At 33.9% G+C, this 22,000-nt stretch overlaps 1 protein-coding gene across 1 annotated transcript in view; it reads right to left on the bottom strand.

Moving 5' to 3' along the window:
- CCDC178 (coiled-coil domain containing 178) overlaps positions 1–22,000 on the bottom strand; it is a 644,800-nt gene that overhangs the window by 476,006 nt on the left and 146,794 nt on the right. The window contains exon 11 of the mRNA XM_051970271.1: positions 20,854–21,007. Coding sequence (XP_051826231.1) covers positions 20,854–21,007 — 154 coding nt within the window. The remainder of the gene's footprint in view (positions 1–20,853; positions 21,008–22,000) is intronic.

Below are 22,000 nucleotides of genomic sequence, written 5' to 3'. Positions count from 1 at the left end.
GTGGAGGGAGGGAGAGAGGGGAAAAATCAGAACAGAAGTGAATGCAAGGGATAATACTGTAAAAAATTACCCTGGCATGGGTTCTATCAATAAAAAGTTATAAAAAAAAATTCTTAACAAAATAAAAAAAAAAGAAAGTCATATCAAAAAATAAAATAAAATAAAATAAATTAGAAGAACATAGGATAGTTAAACCTGTGAAGAAGGAAGAATTTGTGACCAAAGAAGAACCAGAGATCATTCATTATTGATCACAATATAGATAATTTTGATAATATTAAGTTAAAAAGATTTTGTACAAATAAAACTAATGCAGACAAGATTAGAAGGGAAGCAATAACCTGGGAAACCATTTTTACATTCAAAGGTTATGATAAAGGCATCATTTCCAAAATATTTAGAGAATTGACTCAAATTTATAAGAAATCAAGCCATTCTCCAATTGATAGTCAAAGGATATGAACAGACAATTTTTAGATGAAGAAATTGAAACCATTTCCAGTCATATCAAAAGGTTCTCCAGATCACTATTGATCAGAGAAATGATAATTAAGACAACTCTGAGATACCACTATATACCTGTCAGTTTGGCTAAGATGACAGGAAAAGATAGTAATGAATGTTGGAAGGGATGTGGGAAAATTGGGACAAAGATACATTGTTGGTGGAACTGTGAATGGATCTAACCATTCTGGAGAGAAATTTGGAATTATGCTCAAAAAGTTATCAAATTATGCATACCCTTTGATCCAGTAGTGTTTCTACTGGGATTATATCCCAAAGAGATCTTAAAGGAGGGAAAGGGGCCCAGATGTGCAAAAATGTTTGTGGCAGCCCTTTTTGTAGTGGCTAGAAACTGCAAACTCAATCGATATCCATCAATTGGAGAATGGCTGAATAAATTATGGCATATGAATGTTATAGAATATTATTGTTCTGTAAGAAATGATGTGAACTGATACTAAGTGAAATGAGCAGAACCAGGAGACATGGCAACAAGAAGACTATATGATGATCAATTTTGATGGACGTGGCTCTCTTTAACAATGAGATGATTCAAACCAGTTCCAATTATTCATTGACAAAGAGAGCCATCTACACCCAGAGATAGAACCATGGGAATGGAGTGTGGAACACAACATAGCATTTTCATTCTTTTTGTTATTGTTTGCTTGCATTTTGTTTTCTTTCTCAGTTTTTTTTATTTCTTTCTAGATCCAATTTTTCTTGTGTAACAAGATAACTGTATAAATCTGTATACATATATTGGATGTAACATATATTTTAACATATTTAACATGTATTGAACTACCTGCCATCTAGGGGAAGTGGTGGGGGGAAGAGGGAAAAATTTGGAACAGAAGGTTTTACAAAGGTCAATGCTGAAAAATTATCCATGTATATGTTTTATAAATAAAAAGCTGTAATAATTTTAAAAAGAGTTATCATGCCATATAAGGGTAAACTGCAGAAACTAGGATGCTTACTTACCCAGGAAAAGAAATGATACAGGGAGACATAATAACTAGTTTCCAACAATTGAAGAGTTGTAATGCAGAACATTGTATTAAATGTGGTCTCCAAGCGAGACTGCAAGGGACTACTTGGTCCCTAAAAACAGAACTAGACGCAACAGGTTTCCTTCTTTTAAAAAGGTAATAGCTTTTTATTTTAAAAATATATGCAAATATAATTTTCAAATTGTAAAACCTTGCAAAAACTTTGTTTCAAATTTTTATCCCTCCATTTTCCCATCCCCTCCCTCAGACAGCAAGTAATCCAATATATATTAAATATGTCCAATTCTTTTATATGTATTTCCATGATTATCATGCTGCACAAGAAAAATCAGATCAAAAAGGGAAAAAATGAGAAAGAAAAAACAAAGAGCAAGCAAACAACAACAAAAAAGATGAAAAAACTTATGTTGTGGAACACACTCAATTCTCATGGTTCTCTCTTTGGGTGTAGATGGCTTTCTCCATTGCAACTCTATTAGAACTTATCTGAATCATCTCATTGTTGAAAAGACTCAAATCTAAATTGATCATCATATAATCTTGCTATTGCCATGTATAATGATCTCCTGGTCCTGCTCATTTCACTTAGCATCAATTCATGTAAGTCTCTTCAGGCCTCTCTGAAATCATCCTGCTGATTATTTCTAACAGAAAAATAATATTCCATAAAGTTCATATACCATAATTTATTCAGCCATTCTCCAACTAATGTAATCAGCTCAGTTTCCATTTTCTTGCCACTACAAAAAGGGCCGCCACAAACATTTTTGCACATGTGGGTCCCTTTTCCTCCTTTACGATCTCTTTGGGATACAGTCCCAATAGAAACACTGCTTGATCAGCAGGATGAATACAGAGAGGCTTGGAGAGACCTACATGGACCGATGCTGAGTGAGATGAGCAGAACCAGGAGATCATTATACACTTCGACAACGATATTGTATGAGGATGTATTCTGATGGAAGTGGATTTCTGTGACAAAGAGACCTAACTGAGTTTCAATGGATAAATAATGGACAGAGACAGCTACACCCAGAGAGGGAACACTGGGAAACGAATGTGAACTATTTGCATTTTTGATTTTCTTCCTGAGTTGTTTTTACCTTCTGAATCCAATTCTCCCTGTGCAACAGGAGAACTGTTCGGTTCTGCAAATATGTATTATATCTAGGATATACTGCAACATACTTAACATATATAGGACTGCTTGTCATCTTGGGGGGGGGGTGGAGGGAGGGAGGGGAAAAAACGAAACATAAGCGAGTGCAAGGGATAATGTTGTAAAAAATTACCCTGGCATGGATTCTGTCGATACAAAGTTATTATTAAATAAAATAAAATTTAAATTAAAAAAAAAAAGAAACACTGCTGGATCAAAGGGTATGCATAGTTTGATAGCCCTTTGGGCATAGTTCCAAATTGCTCTCCAGAATTGTTGATTCAGTTCACAACTCCACCAACAACAATGAATCCTCTCCAACATTTATCATTATCTTTTCAACAGGTTTCTTTCTATCCTTAAGGTTCTGCTGTCTTTTATTCTGATTGAATTTTTCTCAGATACCATGTCTCACATCATTAAGCATCATTGTACATTGAGGACATCATCACCAGACCCACTTTTCCCAACTCTGTCTCAATCATCATGAAAACAAAAAGAGACTACCTAGGGCAGAAGTTATTTTCTGTTTTTGTCTACTTCGTGGGAACTCTGGTCAAACTTCATGCATCCCTCAAAAAAACAACCCCCCCCCCAAAAGTAACCCACACCCATATGGTCAGACATCTGGAGAGACTGAAGTAAGCAGAGCCAAAATAGCATATATATCATTCAATAACAACTTAAATAATAATTTTTTAACAACACAGAAATAAAACTGAACCCTAATTGTTTTTTTTTTTTAATATTATAACTTTTTATTGACAGAACCCATGCCAGGGTAATTTTTTTACAACATAATCCCTTGTACTCACTTCTGTTCCGATTTTTCCCCTCCCTCCCTTCACCCCCTCCCCCAGATGGCAAGCAGTCCTATACATGTTAAATATGTCACAGTATATCCTAGATACAATATATGTGTGCAGAACCAAACAGTTCTCTTGTTGCACAGGAAGAATTGGATTCAGAAGGTAAAAATAACCCAGGAAGAAAAACAAAAATGCAAACAGTTTACATTCATTTCCCAGTGCTCTTTCTTTGGATATAGCTGCTTCTGTCCATCATTGATCAATTGAAACTGAGTTAGATCTTCTCTCCTAATTGTTTAAAAGCAGGGAAGAGGGTACCCAAAAGAGAGGTAAGAAAACATTTTCCTCTTTCTGCTAGAGAGAGGAGATTCTCTACATGTACTACATGTACAAAAGGTAACATACTCTGGCAGGTATGATCACTGCATCTCCTGTAATTGCATATCTTTTTTATTAAAAGGAAAGGTTTATTTTGAGGTACGAGATAATGGAAACTCTGGAATAAAGTATTGTACTTGGACTATTCACCTTTTCTTCTAGGCTGGTTGATTTTCTTCCCACTTCTTAACCATCTACCAATCTCCTGGGCCCTAATTAGAGTCAGAGAAAATATATTTTCATATATTCCAGAATGATAATATGATGGACTAGGCCAAATGTCTCATGGAAATCTAGGTATACTATACCTACAGCATTTTGGTGATCATCTGATTCTATCACCAGAACATATGATATTAGCAGGTGTAACTTTCTTGATGTACTTTTAATATTTCATTCAGGATTTATATCAAGAATCAAAGTCAGGATCACTGGCTTATAATGCTTTCTGTATCCTCTCAAATTCTGAGATTTGTTATTTTATTAATTATATTATATAACTAATTAGCATAATTTGACCAGATTATCATGTACATTTTTCTGAGTCTCAATTGCAAAAAAAGAAAATTGTAATTCATTTTATTTTAATCACTCTGGGCACATCATCTTTGAGCAGACTTTTCATATCTATTTTCAGAAAGATTATAATTTATCTAATATTTTCACCAATAATTTTGACTGAATATACTTTGGTCAATATCTACAAGTGAGACATGATTGCCTATCTTTTCATCTGTTCTTAAATTCTCCATGAAATTAAATTCCATACCTCTATCTATAGGCCATCCTTTCAAAAGATTCTTGGTTGGCATGGGAAGGCCTCCCCACTAAGGCAAACAAATGTGTTTCTAAACCTTAACAGAAAATGTTTCATGAGTTGCTGTAGCCATAATATTCAGCAACTAGTTTCCAGCTTCCTGACCGATAAACCTCTATATATTCAGCTAAGCTGGTCAGTGAATGTCAGATATAAAATCCATCACCCCAGTCTATATTTAAAACCTTTTTTTGCTTCATACCACCTGTCAAAGCTTGTGCGCCAGCAGATACATCGCCTGAGAGAATCCAGAAGTTCTTCTACAACAAAATTAGTCATTGGACTAGGACTTCAGTCAAGTGTGTGGGGGCAGAGGGGGAGGGAGGAGTGTGTGTGGGTTTGTGTGTATATAAACATCTACATTGATAGCTATGTTAAGTAATTTTGTGAAATGTACTATAATTTACAGCTAATAGTAAACTTTTTATATTTTTATCTATTTATATAAATATCTGCATTGATAGATATGTTAAGTAATTTTGTGAAATGTACTATAATTTACAGGTAATTATAAATTTTTATATTTTTGTCCATGGGTGTCATACTAATAATGTTATAAAAGCACTTTGAGTTATTTTTATTTTTTTCCAAAGTGGAATGGATTTGTTTCTTCATTCATATCCCCACTTCTGAATCATGACCAAAGATGTCTTTAACTCCAGCCAGTCATCTTGCAAAAGGATAGGTATCACTTGGTTTAAAAAAAAAAAAAAAGGATGACTGGGGAAAAGAATGCCAGAACATTCTTGTCCACACAAAGGAGAGTCAAGGGTGACGACTGATAGATAGCAGAAACTATCTGGACTAGATTCTGGAAGTTTATGAGGAGGAGTAAAGGAGGAGGAAGAGAAAAATATAAGAGAAGTTACAATGCTCTAAACATGAAATAAATATGATAAATGTGAATTAAATATTAACACATCTAATCATGAGATATATTTAAACTGTCAATATCAACTAAGAGCTACCTGTATAAATGAATCAGAACTCCAAAATATTTTAGATTTTAAAAAAAGGACAGAAAGCAAAACAACTTAGATCCTAAAAATTAATCAAAGGGGCAACACAAGTATATTGAGAAGCACACTGATACCTAATGTATGTCACATAAATTACTACCTGAATAAAACTCAAAGATGATTCACATTAGGTAAATTGACCTAGCAAAAGATCAGGATGAATTTAAAAAGGGATATTTTGTAATGCTAGTATTCACTATTTAATTATTTCTTTGAAGGCAACAAAAAATTGAAATTCAAATACTGCTATATGAATGAAAACAAAAATAATTGTTAAACAGTTTGATACATAAAGAGTAAGATATTGATTTTTGATAGATGATAAATATTTACTCTCCTCAATATGACATTATGAAGACCAGTGCAAAAACTAGATAACATAGACTATTTTAAAACTCCTCAAAGGAAATTATGATCACTATTATTACTATCCTTACACTAAGCAGATTAACAAGGCTTTGAACTAAACAGAATACAACATAAAAGCTAAGGTGTTTGAATCTAGCAGATATGCAAAGAAAACTGGATGTGGATTTAATGTGAATTTAAAAATTAAAGGAAGTCAGTCTTGTTCTCTTAATCTCAAATTTGTCATGGTCCTATCTTCATTTTCCAGGTAATCAGAAAGGATCCTGAAAATGAGGTGGAAGCTTGGAATTCCTGTCTTCATTCATTCTTTGGGAAGTTTTAGGGAAAGGACACAGAGTACCTAAAATGAGCTTTAAAAATACAGGCTTCCAATAAGATTTAACAGGAATTCAAAAGGAATTTTCTAGTCTCTACTCAGATATTTGTCTGAGACCAAGGGTTGTGTCTGAATAAAGAGAAAAGCAGACAAAATACCTACTTAAATATTAACTTGGAGATTTCTTTAGACTTCTCTTAACTGTTTGGCTAGTTCAAATCTTTTGGGATTGTAAATTTCCTGCATCAATTTTCTGTCCATTATACCTCAATCAAAAAAGGAAAAGAGAATGGCAGCAAGATAATACAGTAGATAATGTGCCAGATCTACAGTCAGGAAGACTCATTTTCCTACCTCAAATTTGGGCTCAGACACTTACTAGCTGCACGGTCCTGGGCAAGTCATTTAACCTTGTTTTCCTTCAGTTTCCTCATTTGTAAAATAAGCAGAAAAAGGAAATGATAAATCACTCCAGTATATTTGCCAAGAAACATCAAAGAGGGTCATGAAGAGCCAGGGATGACTGAAAAATGACATAAGAATGACACATATTTTAAATGAGACTTAAAGGGAGCCAGGAGATGGAGTTGAGGAGAAAGAGCATTTCAAGGTTGGAGGGCAACAAGACCAAATGACTCCATACAGGGTCTTATTTCCAGAATAGCAAGAAGGACAAAAATCAGTGGATCCAAGAGGACTTGCCAGAGAGTAAGATTTAAAAAGATTAAAAAGATACCTCCAGAAAGGTAGGAAGAGAGTAGATTATTAGAGTTTTGAGTGTTAAACAAAGGATTTTGTATTTGATCCTGAGACTTTATCGAGTCTATATATTGGGGAGAAATGACATATTTACCCTTAGGGATACTGGACACTGGAAGATGGACACTGAATATCAAAATGCTGACACCTTGGGAATTTCAGTTCAAATCATGTCCCAAGCACAAGCTTCTTGCCAGAGGCTCCAAATTCCAAATGTTATAGAAGCTACATCAAGTTTGACCATACTTGAAGCATGAATAGAATACCAAGTGAAGATTGCAGTGGTAATGATCTAAACCAAATTAATGGCTGTGGGATATGGACAAAACAAATCAACTGGTGCCTTTCCTAGAATTCCTGGGTTCATAGTCAAGCAGGAGATGTTTTATTATGTATCATTTCACTGCTTTTTAACTGATTTTATGCCAAGGGTAAAGTACTACAGATTTAAACATGTTCTCTCTCTTCTCATGGGGAGCAATTTCATTATGTTAAGGCCATGTAATGAGGACTCAATAAAAAATAGCAACTTCAGGAAAACAGCAAGGTTTCCTAGAGGGAGGCAGCTCAGAGCTTATTCTAATTGGATGAGTCTATACTACCCAAACTCTCCAAATTTGGTGAATTAGTATGGTCACTCACTGAGAAGTGGGGCTGAGGATGAAAAGGTCATTCTTGCTCTAAGAATCATAGAGAGCTTTATACTTCCCTAGTACTTTCCCTATCCTCCAAAGTAAAGTACCTATCATGGTGTGTATGGGATGTGCCCAATGCCAGATAGATAAAGACTTATTAGAATTACCTAATGGTTAGGCCATTATCACCACCACAAATATTTACTAGTTATATGCAAGGTCCTACAATAGGCACTTTGTACACAGGGAGATATATGGGCTCCTTTCCTCAAGGACTTACCAATTCATTGAAAAAACATATGTAAAAAGATAAATATCAATGCCAGGCAGTGTATACCAAATGTAAAATAGGCAGCAGAGGCAAGGAGTGTAATAGGAATTCAAATGAATTATGATAGCTAAGGGCTTTCTGGCAGAGAAAAGGAAATGGGACTGTGGCCAGGTCCTTAACAAATGATAGTACTTAAAATAATTGGAAAAAATAGGGGAAGTAATTCCAGCAAGGAAAAATATTTTGAGAAAAAGTACACAGAGAGGTATACATGCTTGTTCTGTTCAGAAAATGATGAATAAACCAATTTGGCTGGATTAGTGGTTTCCTGTAATGGAACAGAAGAAAGATATGTGAAGAAATTCGGATACTGATCTAAGGTGTTTCAAAGTCATTCCATGACACTTAATCCTTTTCCCCAGTGAAAGGTTTTGAGCTGGAATCTGATATTTGCAAGTCAATGTTTTGGGATGCATTCATTTGCTAGATTTCTTTCAAAGTCAGAAAGTAGAGAAACTCTTTAGAAGACTGTTTCTTACAACAGTCTAGGAAAGGAAAGATGCTACCCCAGGTAGACCTAAGCTCCAAGATCCCAGCCAGGACTAGAGCTTAGTTCTCATTTACTAAAAATAATTTTTATTTATTTTATTTTTAATTTGTTGAATAAAATGAGCATTTTTATAGCATAGTACTAAATATATGTGTGTATGTTATGGGATGTACATATATGTGTGTGTGTATATATATGTGTGTGTGTGTATATATACATATATGTGTGTGTATACATATATATACATATACACATAAAACATAAAAGTGTTATTTTCTATCTAGACATAGGGGAAGGCACCTAAGGACATTCAGTAAATTTAATTGAATTTACGTGACTCCAGATATATATATATATATTAGAAATAATCAACAGAGGGAAGCTACAAGAATTAAGGAGTTGAGAAAGGCGTCTTGTAGAAAGTGGGATTTTTGATGGACTTAAAGGAAGCCAGGAGGCAGAGATGAAGAGGGAGACGTTTCCAAACATGGAATGCAGTCAGGGAAAATTTCCAGTCATGAAAAGAATGGAAGTGTTCAGTTGGAAAGGCAAAAGAGCTTTAACTATAATGTATTTATTATATACCCAATAACCACTACCAAATGTGCTTCACAAGGGGCAGGAAATTAGGAATAAGCTCTAGTGATACTCTCAAGATGGGCAACTCTAGTTGTCATCTATCAATTTTATTACTGATTACTCATCTAATTCTGGTGCATTCTATGCATGGGCTCTAGAGCACAAGCTTATATAGACACCTATAAATTCCCTCAAATTTGTTCTATAAGAAATGATTAGAAGGCTTATTTCAGAAAAGCCTGGAGAGACATACATGAACTGATGCTAAGTGAAGTGAGTAGAACCAAGAGAACATTGAATACAGTAAGTAATAACAACTATGTGATGATCAACTATGATGGATTTGGCTCCTTTTAACAATGAGGTGATTCAGGACAATTCCAAAAAATGCAGTCATCTGCATGCAGAGAGAGGACTATGGGAACTGAATATGGATCACAACAAGTGTTTTCATCTTGTTTGCTTGCTTTTTCTTTCCTTTTTCCATTTTTCTCTTTTTGATCTGATTTTTCCTGTACAACATAATAAATGTGAAAATATGTATAGAAGAATTGTGCATTTTTTAAATTATAACTTTTTATTGACAGAGCCCATGCCTGGGTAATTTTTTACAACATTATCCCTTGCACTCACTTCTGTTCCGACTTTTCCCCTCCCTCCCTTCACCCCCTCCCCCAGATGATAAGCAGTCCTATACAAGTTAAATATGTCACAGCATATCCTAGATACAATATATGTATGCAGAACCGAACAGTTCTCTTGTTGCACAAGAAGAATTGGATTCAGAAGGTAAAAATAATCTGGGAAGAAAAACAAAAATGCAAGCAGTTTATATTCATTTCCCAGTGTTCTTTCTTTGGGTGTAGCTGCTTCTGTCCATCATTGATCAATTGAAACTGAGTTTCTTTGTCGAAGAAATCTACTTTCATCAGAATACATCCTCATACAGTATCGTTGTTGAGGTATATAATGATCTGCTGGTTCTGCTCATTTCACTTAGCATCAGTTCATGTAAGTCTCACCAAGCTTCTCTGCATTCATCCTGCTGATCATTTCTTACAGAACAATAATAGAACTGTGCATGTTTAACATATATTGGATTGCTTACTGTCTAGGAGGAGTGAATGGAGGAGGAAAGGGAGAAAAATTTGGGACAAAAAATTTTCCAGGGATGAATGAATGTTGAAAACTATCTTCGCATATATTTAAAAAATAAAAAGCTACAAAAAAGAAAAAAAAAATTCTCTCTCAAAAGGTATCCATAGAAGCAGAACATTACATGGAAAAACTAAAGTGGCAGCCATAGAAATCCTAAGGCAAAGAATACAGTTGACAGTTTCTGAACAGGAATTCACTATGACAAGAACCATGGTGAACTCAGGAATGAATTAATAATTAATCCTTTAAAAAAAACTAAGACCCTGGTTTTCATGGAGCTGTCAAAGAGAGACTTTAAACACTTTAATTAAGTGGATCTTTGGCTTAGGTACAGATGATGACAAATCATTGTACATCCTTTTCTGTTTGGGGCCACAAGAAATTTCATGTTAAGTAGGACACTGTTTTCTTAAATAAATTTGAGATGATCAACTGACAAGATTTTATACCATAAAAGTAGCACCTAAGTCCAAGCTTTGTTTCTGGAACAGTACCATCATGAAAAAAAAAATTACTAGAGGAGAAAGTGCTCAACCCCATTCCACTTAAATCCAATTTTCTTCAATGTCACGGAATCACCTTCCTGATTTCACAGCCCTCTTCAACAATGAAGGACAAACGAGTCTCAAACTCTATCAATCTATGATTTTGAGTAGGAGAAAGGAGAATACCTTGAGCTCAAAGGGAGATAGAAATTGTGTAAAGGTTTTGGTAGGGTTTGGATTTTTAAGAGGATCAGAGATTGATTTTGGGTAGGGAAAATTAGGGGGAAATTGAGGGGAAATGAAAATGATAACAATTTGCAGGACCCGATTCTACTTTTAGAATTTATGAGAGAAGGCTGAAGTACAGTAATATTATGGAAAGAGGAAAAAGTACTTGAGAAGTATTCATGGAAGAAGGCAATAATCATAGCAAGGCAAAGTTAGGAAGGGAAAATAAATAAAATAAGATAGTTTAGTAAATGAAGCAAGATTGTAAAACTATCAGGAGCCTGGCTTGATTGGTGAGGGAAGAAAAAGTATAATTTAATGTTATAGGGAATAAAGTTAGGTCTACCATTTATTTATTAAGAATTGAAAATAGATTTCATAAATATCTTAAAAGCAATGTTGGAATAAGATACAAAAAGTCATAAGTAATTTTTAAAAAGGAAGGCTAAAATAACAGTGATAGGAAGTATAGAAATGACTTTTTTCAATAATTTTTATTGATGTGCAATATTTGTTATTTCTACCCAAGTCAAATGATTGTTGAACTGCATAAATTAATTTACAAATTTGGTACCAAGTCAAATTATAAAGGGGGTTATTTTAAATAACAAGAGAAAATTTTTAAAAAATTATCTAGAGGACAAAAAAATCAAGAGAAATAATGAAAATAAGAATGAATTAGCATTCTCTAAATATGTAATAAGACCATCACAATAATTTGGAATTGATCACAAAAGAGAAAGGTTGATCCATAGAATAGGCTAGTTAAGTCCAAAAAAGTAAGGAAGCACCAAATAACCAATAAGATAAAACACAATGAAACATAGCACTTCTTAGATAAATCAGAGTGCAAACAAGTGGAAAACCTCCATCGGTAGGATGGGGTCACTTCCTGATTCTCACCAAGGTGTGTTTTCCTGTCCCAGGACCTTCCCCATTGTCAAGATGTCCTTTGGAAAGACTTCTCAAAAAGAAGCAAGGAAATATGACCTCATAACCAAGCTCCCACATCTCCTCTTTGTTATACAAAATATACAACAAAGCAACAAAAATACAAAAAAAAATAGTTATTCTGTTTGATTGGCTTTTTTGTGATGACAAGGCATTTCTACTAATAGTATATACAAAAACAGAAGAATAAAAAACATTTTCTTCATTAAACATTTGTTTTAAAAAGATATAGGTACAATCAATTAGAACTGGTTATTAACATACAGTACAGGCCATAAGTTATAGCTAATAAATATTATATAGTTGATAATTATTTGTTCAAATAGGATTCAAAGAACTGTTCACAGGTAAGTACTGGTGGACTGTTTACTCTTCCAAAAGAATAGCAGTCTTATGATTATTTAAAATCAAACTTGAGTTATTTAGGTCTGAAATTAATTTAAACTTCATTTCACTCATGTCATTAAGGTGTTTTCTTGACTTTAAAAAGTTCAAACTTTTCTCTCTATGTGGCCTTTCCAATTACATATAGTTTCATGTGGGTTTTTTCCCAAATTGTTTTATATGAGTTCATTTTTGTCTTTCCAATTAAGCGAAATTCAAATTAAACCACAGACACATACTAGCTATGAAATTGAGGTAAGGCTTTAAACTCTGCATTAGTTTCCTCACCTCTAAAATGGGAATGATAATCACGTCTACTTCCTAGGTTTGTTCTTGTATTAATTAAGACAATATTTATAAAGTACTCCGCAAACTATACAATAACTATTCATTATTAATGTTAATTAACAACATTATGATTATTGGCATTAGCATTAATATTAATATTCTAATATATGATAAGAAAATATTTCATAATTCACTTTCTCCACAGTATTTACAACAATGCTGAGCACAGAATAGAGATCAAATAACGTAACTGATTTAAATGGCTGAAAATGTACTTATTACTACAATGATATTCTAAACTATTACCATAACTGAAATACTTCAAGAAATACATTTGTAAAACAAGAATTAATAATTAACCAACAAAATGATAAAAATCTTACAACAACATTCAATAGGCTAATATATAACTTTCACCTTAGGGAGTATTTAACCTTGGTGAACATTAAACTGAAATAATTTTTTTTAAATCTGTTTTGTAACATGAAGATGACAATTCAAAAAGTCAATCCAATAACACCAAATTGTGAATGGAAAGTTAATTCACACCTTAATAAGATATTTTTCTGATACTTTGATTTGCATTGGACCTTACATGGCCCCAGAGGCTAATGTTGAACAATAACTGGCTGCTGAATATTTTAACAAAAATGTCATCCAAAGTCATGAAACACTGCCTCACAAACAACAGGAACTTATGATTTCTAAATTCACTTAACCTTTCTCTGTTCCAAGGATTTAGGTGACTAATAACTATAAACTGAAAAATAAACACTCCTCAGCTCAAAGTAGATCTTAATGTCCAAGAAAATATAAAAATCAAGTTTATCGCTATATTTGCTGAAATCCTTGAAAGAACATTTCTTTTAATACCATCCAATGAAAAGATAAAAGAAAAAGTGGGTGTATTTACTTTGTTAATAGGAAACCTAGCAGATGGTGATTTTTTTTTGGTAATATATATTTTTCCTGAAGCAATGGCATGCCAAACTCCAATTAATATAGTAAAGAAAAGGATAATTTGCAAGAGCAAAGATGGAGAGTCTATTTTTAAATTCCAACAATAACTTGATATTAGCATTATTAAAAATAAGTCCTTACAAATTATTAAGTGTCTTTTGTGTTATAAAAGCTATTCTTTGATGAGAAGGAAAGAACTTGTTTACATAAAGCAAATGACAGCACAAATTAGAAAAGAGATGTATGTTAATAAGCAAGAGACTGTGCAAACTCTCTGAATTTTTGAAAAATCTTTTTGGTTGCATATGTGCAATTAGGCAGCACAAATCTTTTATTTTTAGTTCAACTACAGAGTTTCAATTGCAGACCTAAAAATAATTCTATTGCTTTGTGCATGAAAATGTTGCACATCAATGCTTTTAATTGAGTTCTTAACATGAACTCTCTTGAAAATCTATTGATAAAGGTTTTATTAATAAGGAAAGACTATAGCAAATTGTAATGAGTTTCCATTTTATCACACTCATCTCTTTTAGGTGCAGCGAATAGCACTGGATCTAGATTCAAAGAGATGAGTTCAAATTTGGTTTCAGACACTTAATAGTTGTGTGACCCTGGGTAAGTCACTTAATCCTGTTTGCCTCAGTTTCTTCATCTGTAAAATGAGCTGAAGAAGGAAATGGCAAACAGAAACAGCTGAACAACAACAACATACTCATCTTCACTAAAAGAGTGATAATTCCAATCAACAATTCTGTAGAACAATTTGGAACTATGCCTAAAGTGCTATATAACTAAAGGGAATAACCTTTGATCCAACAATGTCACTACTGTGTCTTATAGAGATCAGAAAATAGGGAAAAGGACCCAGATGTACAAAAATGTTTACAGCAATTCTTGTTGTAGTAGCAAGGAAATGGAAACTGAGTGGGTGACTATCATTTGAGGAATGGCTGAACAAGTTGTGGTATATGAATATAATGGAATATTATTGTTCTATAAGAAGTGATGAACAGGCTGATTTCAGAAAAGTCTGTAAAGAATTACAGGAACCGATGCTGAGTGAAGCAAGCAGAACCAGAAGAACATTGTACACAGTAACAACAAGATTATGTGATGATCAACTATGATGCCCTTGGCTCTTTTTATCAGTGAGGTGACTCAAGGCAAATACAAAAGACTTGTAATGGAAAGTGCCATCCATATCCAGAGAAAGAACTATGGGGACTGAGTATGGATCAATTTTCACTTTTTTGTTTGTTTGTTTGTTTGTTTTTTCCCTCATGGTTTTTCCCTTTTGATTTTTCTTGCACAACATGACAAATATGGAAATATGTTTAAAAGGATTGCACGTATTTAACCCAATCTGATGATTTCTTGCTTTCTTGAGGAGGGTCAAGGTAACAGAGGAAGGGATAAAAATTTGGAACACAAAGTCTTACAAAATGAATGCTAAAAGCTATCTTTATAGGTATTTAGAAAAATAAAATACTATTAAGAAAAAAAATAAAGTCAACATCTTTCTACTCTTTAAAGAACAAGAAAAGAAAGAGTGATAGTCCCCAAGCAGCTTATTTTTAGTTATTAAAATACTTAATTATTATAACAAATATGTATTATAATTATTTTTATTATACATATTCATATTACTTTTTATTACAGTCATTATTATTACTAAATTTATTATTAATTAATCATGATAGCTAACATCTAATGGTTCAAGGTTTGTGAAGTATTTTATATATACTTTTTTTGATTCTGACAACAAACAGCTGAAGTAGAAGTCATAATTATCTCTATTTAACAAATGAAGACAGAGAGAGAGAGAGAGAGAGAGAGAGAGAGAGAGAGAGAGAGACTGAGTAACTTGCTCCAAGGTCACATGACAATTAAGGCAATATTTGAACCCAGATCTCTCTGATTCCAAGACCAGAGTTTTATCCACTAGTTATTGCTGCTTCTATCTTTTGTTAGTGCTGTTTAATCATTTTCAGTTGCATCCAACTCTTTGAGACCCCGTTTGGAACTTTCTTGGCAAATATATTGGGAATAGTTTATCCTTTCCTTCTCCAGCTGATTTTACAAATGAGAGAACTGAAGCAAACAGGATTAAGTGACACACCCATGTTCACACATCTAGAGTCTAAGGACAGTTATGAATTAACTTCTGGTCTTTCTGACTCTAGGCCTGGTATACCTAGCTATCTGCTTCTACTCTAACTTTATACTAATCTTAAGAATAAATTTTATTAATTTTATGAATACAGCTACTGTTAGAATCCTTACAAAGTGATAAATCAGTTGCCTAATTTAGCATGGTACTTAGCAAATTCTGTAGCACAATAATGTATTTAAGTACTCATTGGAGTTCACACTTTCGGGGGATTCACAAGTCAGTATTTAGTATGAGACAAGTTTACACCTCCCACAATCCCATTCTCTCAGTAGAGGAGTCAACCTTTGGATTCACACCTTTAAGAGATCATATATAAGAAGTTCTTAGAACTTCAGTTAGTCAGTAAATTCAGGAGATTAACAAGCCAAAGACTGCAGTCGGGCAGAACGAAGGATTCAGAGGAATAGAACCAAGATTCAGAGGGAGCTGGAGGAGACAAAGGACAAGCTGCAAGAGCTCTTGGAACCAAGCAGAGAGATAGTCCTCTAAGAAAACTAACCGAGACAATAAAAGACTATACTTAAATCCCTGGCTGCATTTGAAGTGATTATTGATCTGAACTGAAACTAAGGTTGCCTCCAGAAAACCTCCCCAAGAAACCTGCTCCCAGAGAACTATCATATTTTAGAAAAAGAAGAACACCACATTTGAACAGAAGAACACATTTGAAGCTACAATTTTTCAGCTCTAATACCATTTTCTTTGGATACTTTTCCTTATTCCTTATTCCTCCCTTTCCCCATCAGTTGCTAATTCTTTCTCCTCCAAAAGTTAGCTTCTGTTTGCAATGTGTTATCTTGCATGCATCTACTGATAGACATGTTGTCAATACCAGACACATCAAATTCCCAAATTCCAAAGTGCAGAATACCACACAACTGGAAAATGTTTCACAAAATCAATAAAAATGCAATACAACATAGAAAATGTCAATTTGTGCTTTTCTAAATCATTTTGCTTCCTCCCCCCTCTCTCATCCATAGCCCATCCTTTTTACTTTGTGTTTGACACCACTGTTCTTAACCATTAGGATGTAAACTGAAGGACAGAAAGTCTTTTTATTTTTTCTTTGTTTTCTCTATGGTTATCCTGGCACATTTTAAGAGTTTAATAAATGACTGCTAATTGACTGATAACTAGAAATATCTTAATGTTGCATATCAATATTATATTAGATTAAGAAATGCAAGACTAACAATTTTATAGAAATGAACTGGAAGAAGGATTTTTAGAAATAAGTTTAACATATATCTGTAAACACATACATTTATATAGATAATCCTATATCTATCACATCTCCTCCAGTAGTTGTTGCTCTTTAAATTGCAATTTATTCAGTGACCATAAACTTCAGAGTCTTTTTTTTTAAGTTCAAACAGTCCCCCCTCCCTCCCTCACAATCCAGGACCTAGTCATTGTACAGGGGAAAGAGTTCCCTGATGAACTCTGAGTTCATCAGAATATGTCTTTATGGGCCCTTTGGTTTGTATCTCCCAAGAAGATCCTTTGGTATTTAATAAAACTGCCCCTCTTCCCTCCCCCACAATCCAGGACCTAGTCATTGTACAGGGGAATGAGTTCCCTGATGAATTCTGAGTTCATCAGAATATGTCTTTATGGGCCTTTGGTTTGTATCTCCCAAGAAGATCCTTTGGTATTTAATAAAAGTTAAGTTTCATTAATAGGAAAACTTCCAAAATGAACTTGACTCTTCTTCTTGAGGGATAAAATGTTTCAAAAGAACACACTCCCTTCTTGCTGACCTATAAAAAGGAGTCTCTAGATTTTCTGGATCTTTTTTCATTCATTTGAGCTTGTTTTTGAGATATTGGAAGAGCAGATACAAGAGTAGTGGGTTGTCCCACATATCCCAGCAGCATCAGTCACCACTAGTGGCTGTCTTGGAGCAAAGGCATATGGCAAGTTGGATATGCTCATATCTGAGTTATATATGGTAGCTTTGGGATAGATGCAGATGATCAGATGAACGTTCCTCGATAATTTCAAATTCCTGCTCCCCAAACTGAAGAGGTAATAGTTCAACTCTTTAGCAGCAAAGTACTGAGGTAACCTTTCACCAACTAGTGAGGGTTCTTGAGTCTTGCCTCTTTAGGAGACAAGTTCAAAAATCCCAGAATCTGGTCTCCTAACCAAAGAAAGGCAATTTTATAAATAATAAGATCTCATAACACAGCTTCTTAATCAGAAAAGGGGGAATTTCCTAAGCAACATATGAGTGACATGACCACATTAAGTAATCCCAAACTTAAGAATTTTATAATCCAATGTCCAGAAAGGAAACAAAGTTCGAGATCCAATACTCTACAAAGGAAAGGCAAATTTCTAAGTAGAAGAGAGAAGCTCATATACATGGCTCCTGGCTTGAAAGGAGGAACAGCAAGGAAAGAAAATCACAAAATGGTGGAACAAGATATCTACCTAATAATAATAATTTGCAACAATAAGCATTTATTAAATACCTATTATGTACCAGGCACTGTGCTAAGTGCTGGAAATACAAAGAAAGACAAAAGAGAATAACTGCCCCCAAGGAGCTCATAGTGTAATGGAGATCTTAGACCTTGAATTATTTTTCTGACAGTGATTGAAGGCTCAGCAGTTTCAAATGCTGCACTAGGTAGAAACTGCTCAGACCTAAATATAATCATCATTTGTATAAATGCATCAGACCTGATGCCAAGAAAATCTTTTCAAAATTAAAACTATCCAAAAATGGAATCAGTTGTCTTGGTATGTATTAGAAGTCTTCCAGCAGAGGCTGGCTGGCAAGTTGTTAATTAAATTGCAGTAGGCATTTTGGGGTCAGCTAACTGGTTCAATGGATAGAGCCCTGGATCTGGAGTCAGGAAAACCTGAGTTCAAATTCAGCTGCAAATACTAACTGCGTGACTCTGGACAAATCATATGATTTCTGTTTGACTTAAGTCTACTAGAGAAGGAAATGGCAAATCACTCCAGTATCTTTGCCATGGACAGCATAGTCCATGGGGAACTGAAGAGTTGGAAATTTTTAGATGATGGAAGAACAGCAAGATTGGCCTAACTAGTCACTAAGGTCCCTTCCAAACTTACATTTTCTGATTACAAGACTCCAAAAAGCATCCAAATGACAGTGTTGACGTATAAAACTGATGTCTGGAGTTAAATAAAAATGCTATCCTCCAAGATAAAAGGATTGTTAATCAGAATCTTTTACATGATGGACTTCTCCAATTCCAGACCATGAAATGGCAGGAATCCTAGATTCTTAAGAATCTATGAACAGGGAAAGTGTGCAATTTTCAAAAGGTCTTACTAGGTCTTAAGTACTTATGGTCTCAGGACCAGACAAGCTAAATTCTGAGAGGCTCATTGAGACATGTCAAGAATCATTTATTAAGTTCTTATTATATGTTGGGCACTGTGTTTAAGCTCCAGGGATGTGAAACAAAGGCAAAAAGCAGTTTCTAATCTCAAAAAGCTTACATTCTAATGGCTGGAACAACTATGCATATGCATATAAGATATTTTATTCACTTCTTTCAATTGTGTCTGACTTCAGACTTTTGGAGAATTTTCTTGGCAAAGATATTGGAATTGTTTGCCATTTTCTTCTCAGTTTATTTTACAGTTAAGGAAGGTAAGGCAAAGAGGATGAATTACCTAGATCACACAGCCATAAAGTATCTGAGGCCAAATTTGAACTCAGGAAAATGAATCTTTCTGATTCCAAGTCTAGTGCTCTATCCACTGTATCACCTAACTGCCCCTATTTATAAGATTTATACAGGATAAATTGGAAATAATATCAAAGGGAAAGCCCTGGGGTTGGAGGGAAGAGAAATGAGAATAAGAGAAGTGGGAACCAGGAAAAGCTTCTTCAGAAGGTAAGAATAGAGTCTGAAGGATATCTGGAGATGTTTGGACACCATGAGATGAGTTCTTTTTTTAGACACAACAGTTTATGATCAAATACTATCTGCTAACAAATAGAGGAGTAGTTGTGAATGGAATATACACACTAGTGAAATTATAGAATCTCTGAACTATTGACAAATTTATATTATGAATATCTATTATAAAAATATGTGATGATTTCTAATAATTTACCATTTTATAATTATTTCTTTACAACACATATTCAGGCATCTTCAGCATATCAGAGGGAGTTCACATACCAAGAATTCCCACACTGGCAAAAGGAAACCAAAAATCCTTAAAAGTTCTTAGGCCATCATTGTGATAAATGAATATCTCCATAGATTATTTCACATAGTTGAATTCACACTATTTAAAATTATAATCATATATAAAATATGGTACAATCAGTTCTTCTATGACACAACATATATGTTTTCCAAGAGAATTGCTGTACAAAATCACACAAGAAAAAATACAAAGCTTATGAGAAATAGAGGGTTAGAGGAATAATGTTCAAAAGCTTTGTCAGCAACATATTAAAGAGAGGAATGTAATAAAAATAATAAGTCCATTTTAAACATGTTAAATGATTTGGAAGTACATAAAAATATAATAAAATGTGGTACATTTACAAGCAAGTTGAGCAGACCACAACTGAGGGCTTTCAGTAGCTTTCCTCCTGCATCAGAAGATATATAATAAACATGGCCTCAAGCCTTAAAAAAAAAAAAACCTAGTTTACCTATGAAATTGGGCCTCAGAAGGATTGCACCTCGTGAGATAAGATAAAATAGCATCATTTTCTGCATACTATTTCTCACAGAAATAACTGAGCAGAAGCAAACTTGAAATACATATTATGTTCAAAATTTTCTGTAATATATCAATTGAACAGGAAAAAAAATTTATATTTTTAAAATGCAGGTCCATAGCAGAACTAGTTATAATTGTCTCCAGACCAATGGAAATGGAGCATGTGAATTCAAATAACACAGCCATTTAGGGAAGTTGTTTTCCCCTTAATCAGGGTCTAGCTGCAATTTCTAATTCATAGTTTTTGTAATTTTACTCTTTTTTTGCATTAAAAGAATCTTGATTTATATTAAGTATGTATTACTCACTTTACTTGTTAATTCATTGACTTTAGTTCTTGTTTCCTGTCTATTCTTACGCAAGATACTTAATTCTTCTTTTTGCCAATCAAGGCTCTTCTTAACTTTTTCTACTTCGGTACAATAGTGCTTGAAAACCTGTTGTGTATTCCTTAAGTCTTTCCTATGAGAATGGCAGAAGAAAGATTATTCACAGTCACTAGAAATTTGAACACTGATTATATTTGCTTTGTATTCTAGTTTTGCCATAGGCAAGTCACCACCTCTCTGAAACTTAGTTTCTCCATTTGCAAAATGGAGACAGCCTTATAGGCTTGTGGTGTTATGCCCTGAATTGTTACGCCTCAATAAAATCATGCCTTCCTTGCCATTAGGACTGGAAAAGGAAAAACCTTGATATACCATTGAATTGATCGGAATCATAAACTCCAGGTGCTTTTTCTCAATCTTGCTGGGATAATTCCTTCTCCTTTTGAGTACTGCCTCTCACTTTGCTGTCTCCTGCCCTGGACCCTCTTATCTTGACCCTATCCTGTCAAGATTAAGTTATGGTCCTTTCCTGGAATTATGGCTTGTCCACCCACCCAGTGTCCTCACTATTCCCCTTATCTGCCTTCTTTTCCCTTATGAGATTGTATACTCAGGTTACGCAGCCTGTTTAGCTAAAACCCTATAAAAGGTCCCTGCCTCAATTCCTCATGGCCAAATGATTTTTGAACATGAGTTCAAAACTCCTCACATTAAAAGATTAAAAACCAATTTCTGTCTTGCCTCAGTTTCTCTGGCACTACACTGAGGACAAATTGAGTTAATGAATAAAAGTCCTTGTAAGCCTGAAAATGTTATAAGAATGTCAGATATTACTATTATAATTACAACATACCAACAAAAGAATATCTACTGATTGAATGTTATATACCATATTTAACCACATGGTTTCTTCTTCTTTCCTCTAATAGTTTTATCTAAAATAGAAGAGAATAAAAAGAAAAACACAAACAAAAAAAAAATAACCAAAAAAGAAGAAAGAGGAACTTGGAGAGAGTATATGAGATCCTTGGTTCTAATCTACTAATGCTCTCCCATCTACTAATGCTCTCCCATATAAATCTTTATATCTATATATATATATATATATATATATATATATATATAT

This window comes from Antechinus flavipes, chromosome 1 (genome assembly GCF_016432865.1).
Source record: "Antechinus flavipes isolate AdamAnt ecotype Samford, QLD, Australia chromosome 1, AdamAnt_v2, whole genome shotgun sequence".
In the NCBI taxonomy this organism is placed as follows: Eukaryota; Metazoa; Chordata; class Mammalia; order Dasyuromorphia; family Dasyuridae; genus Antechinus; species Antechinus flavipes.
The sequence above is the reverse complement of the archived record's forward strand: the minus strand, read 5'-3'. Positions and strand labels throughout refer to the sequence as shown.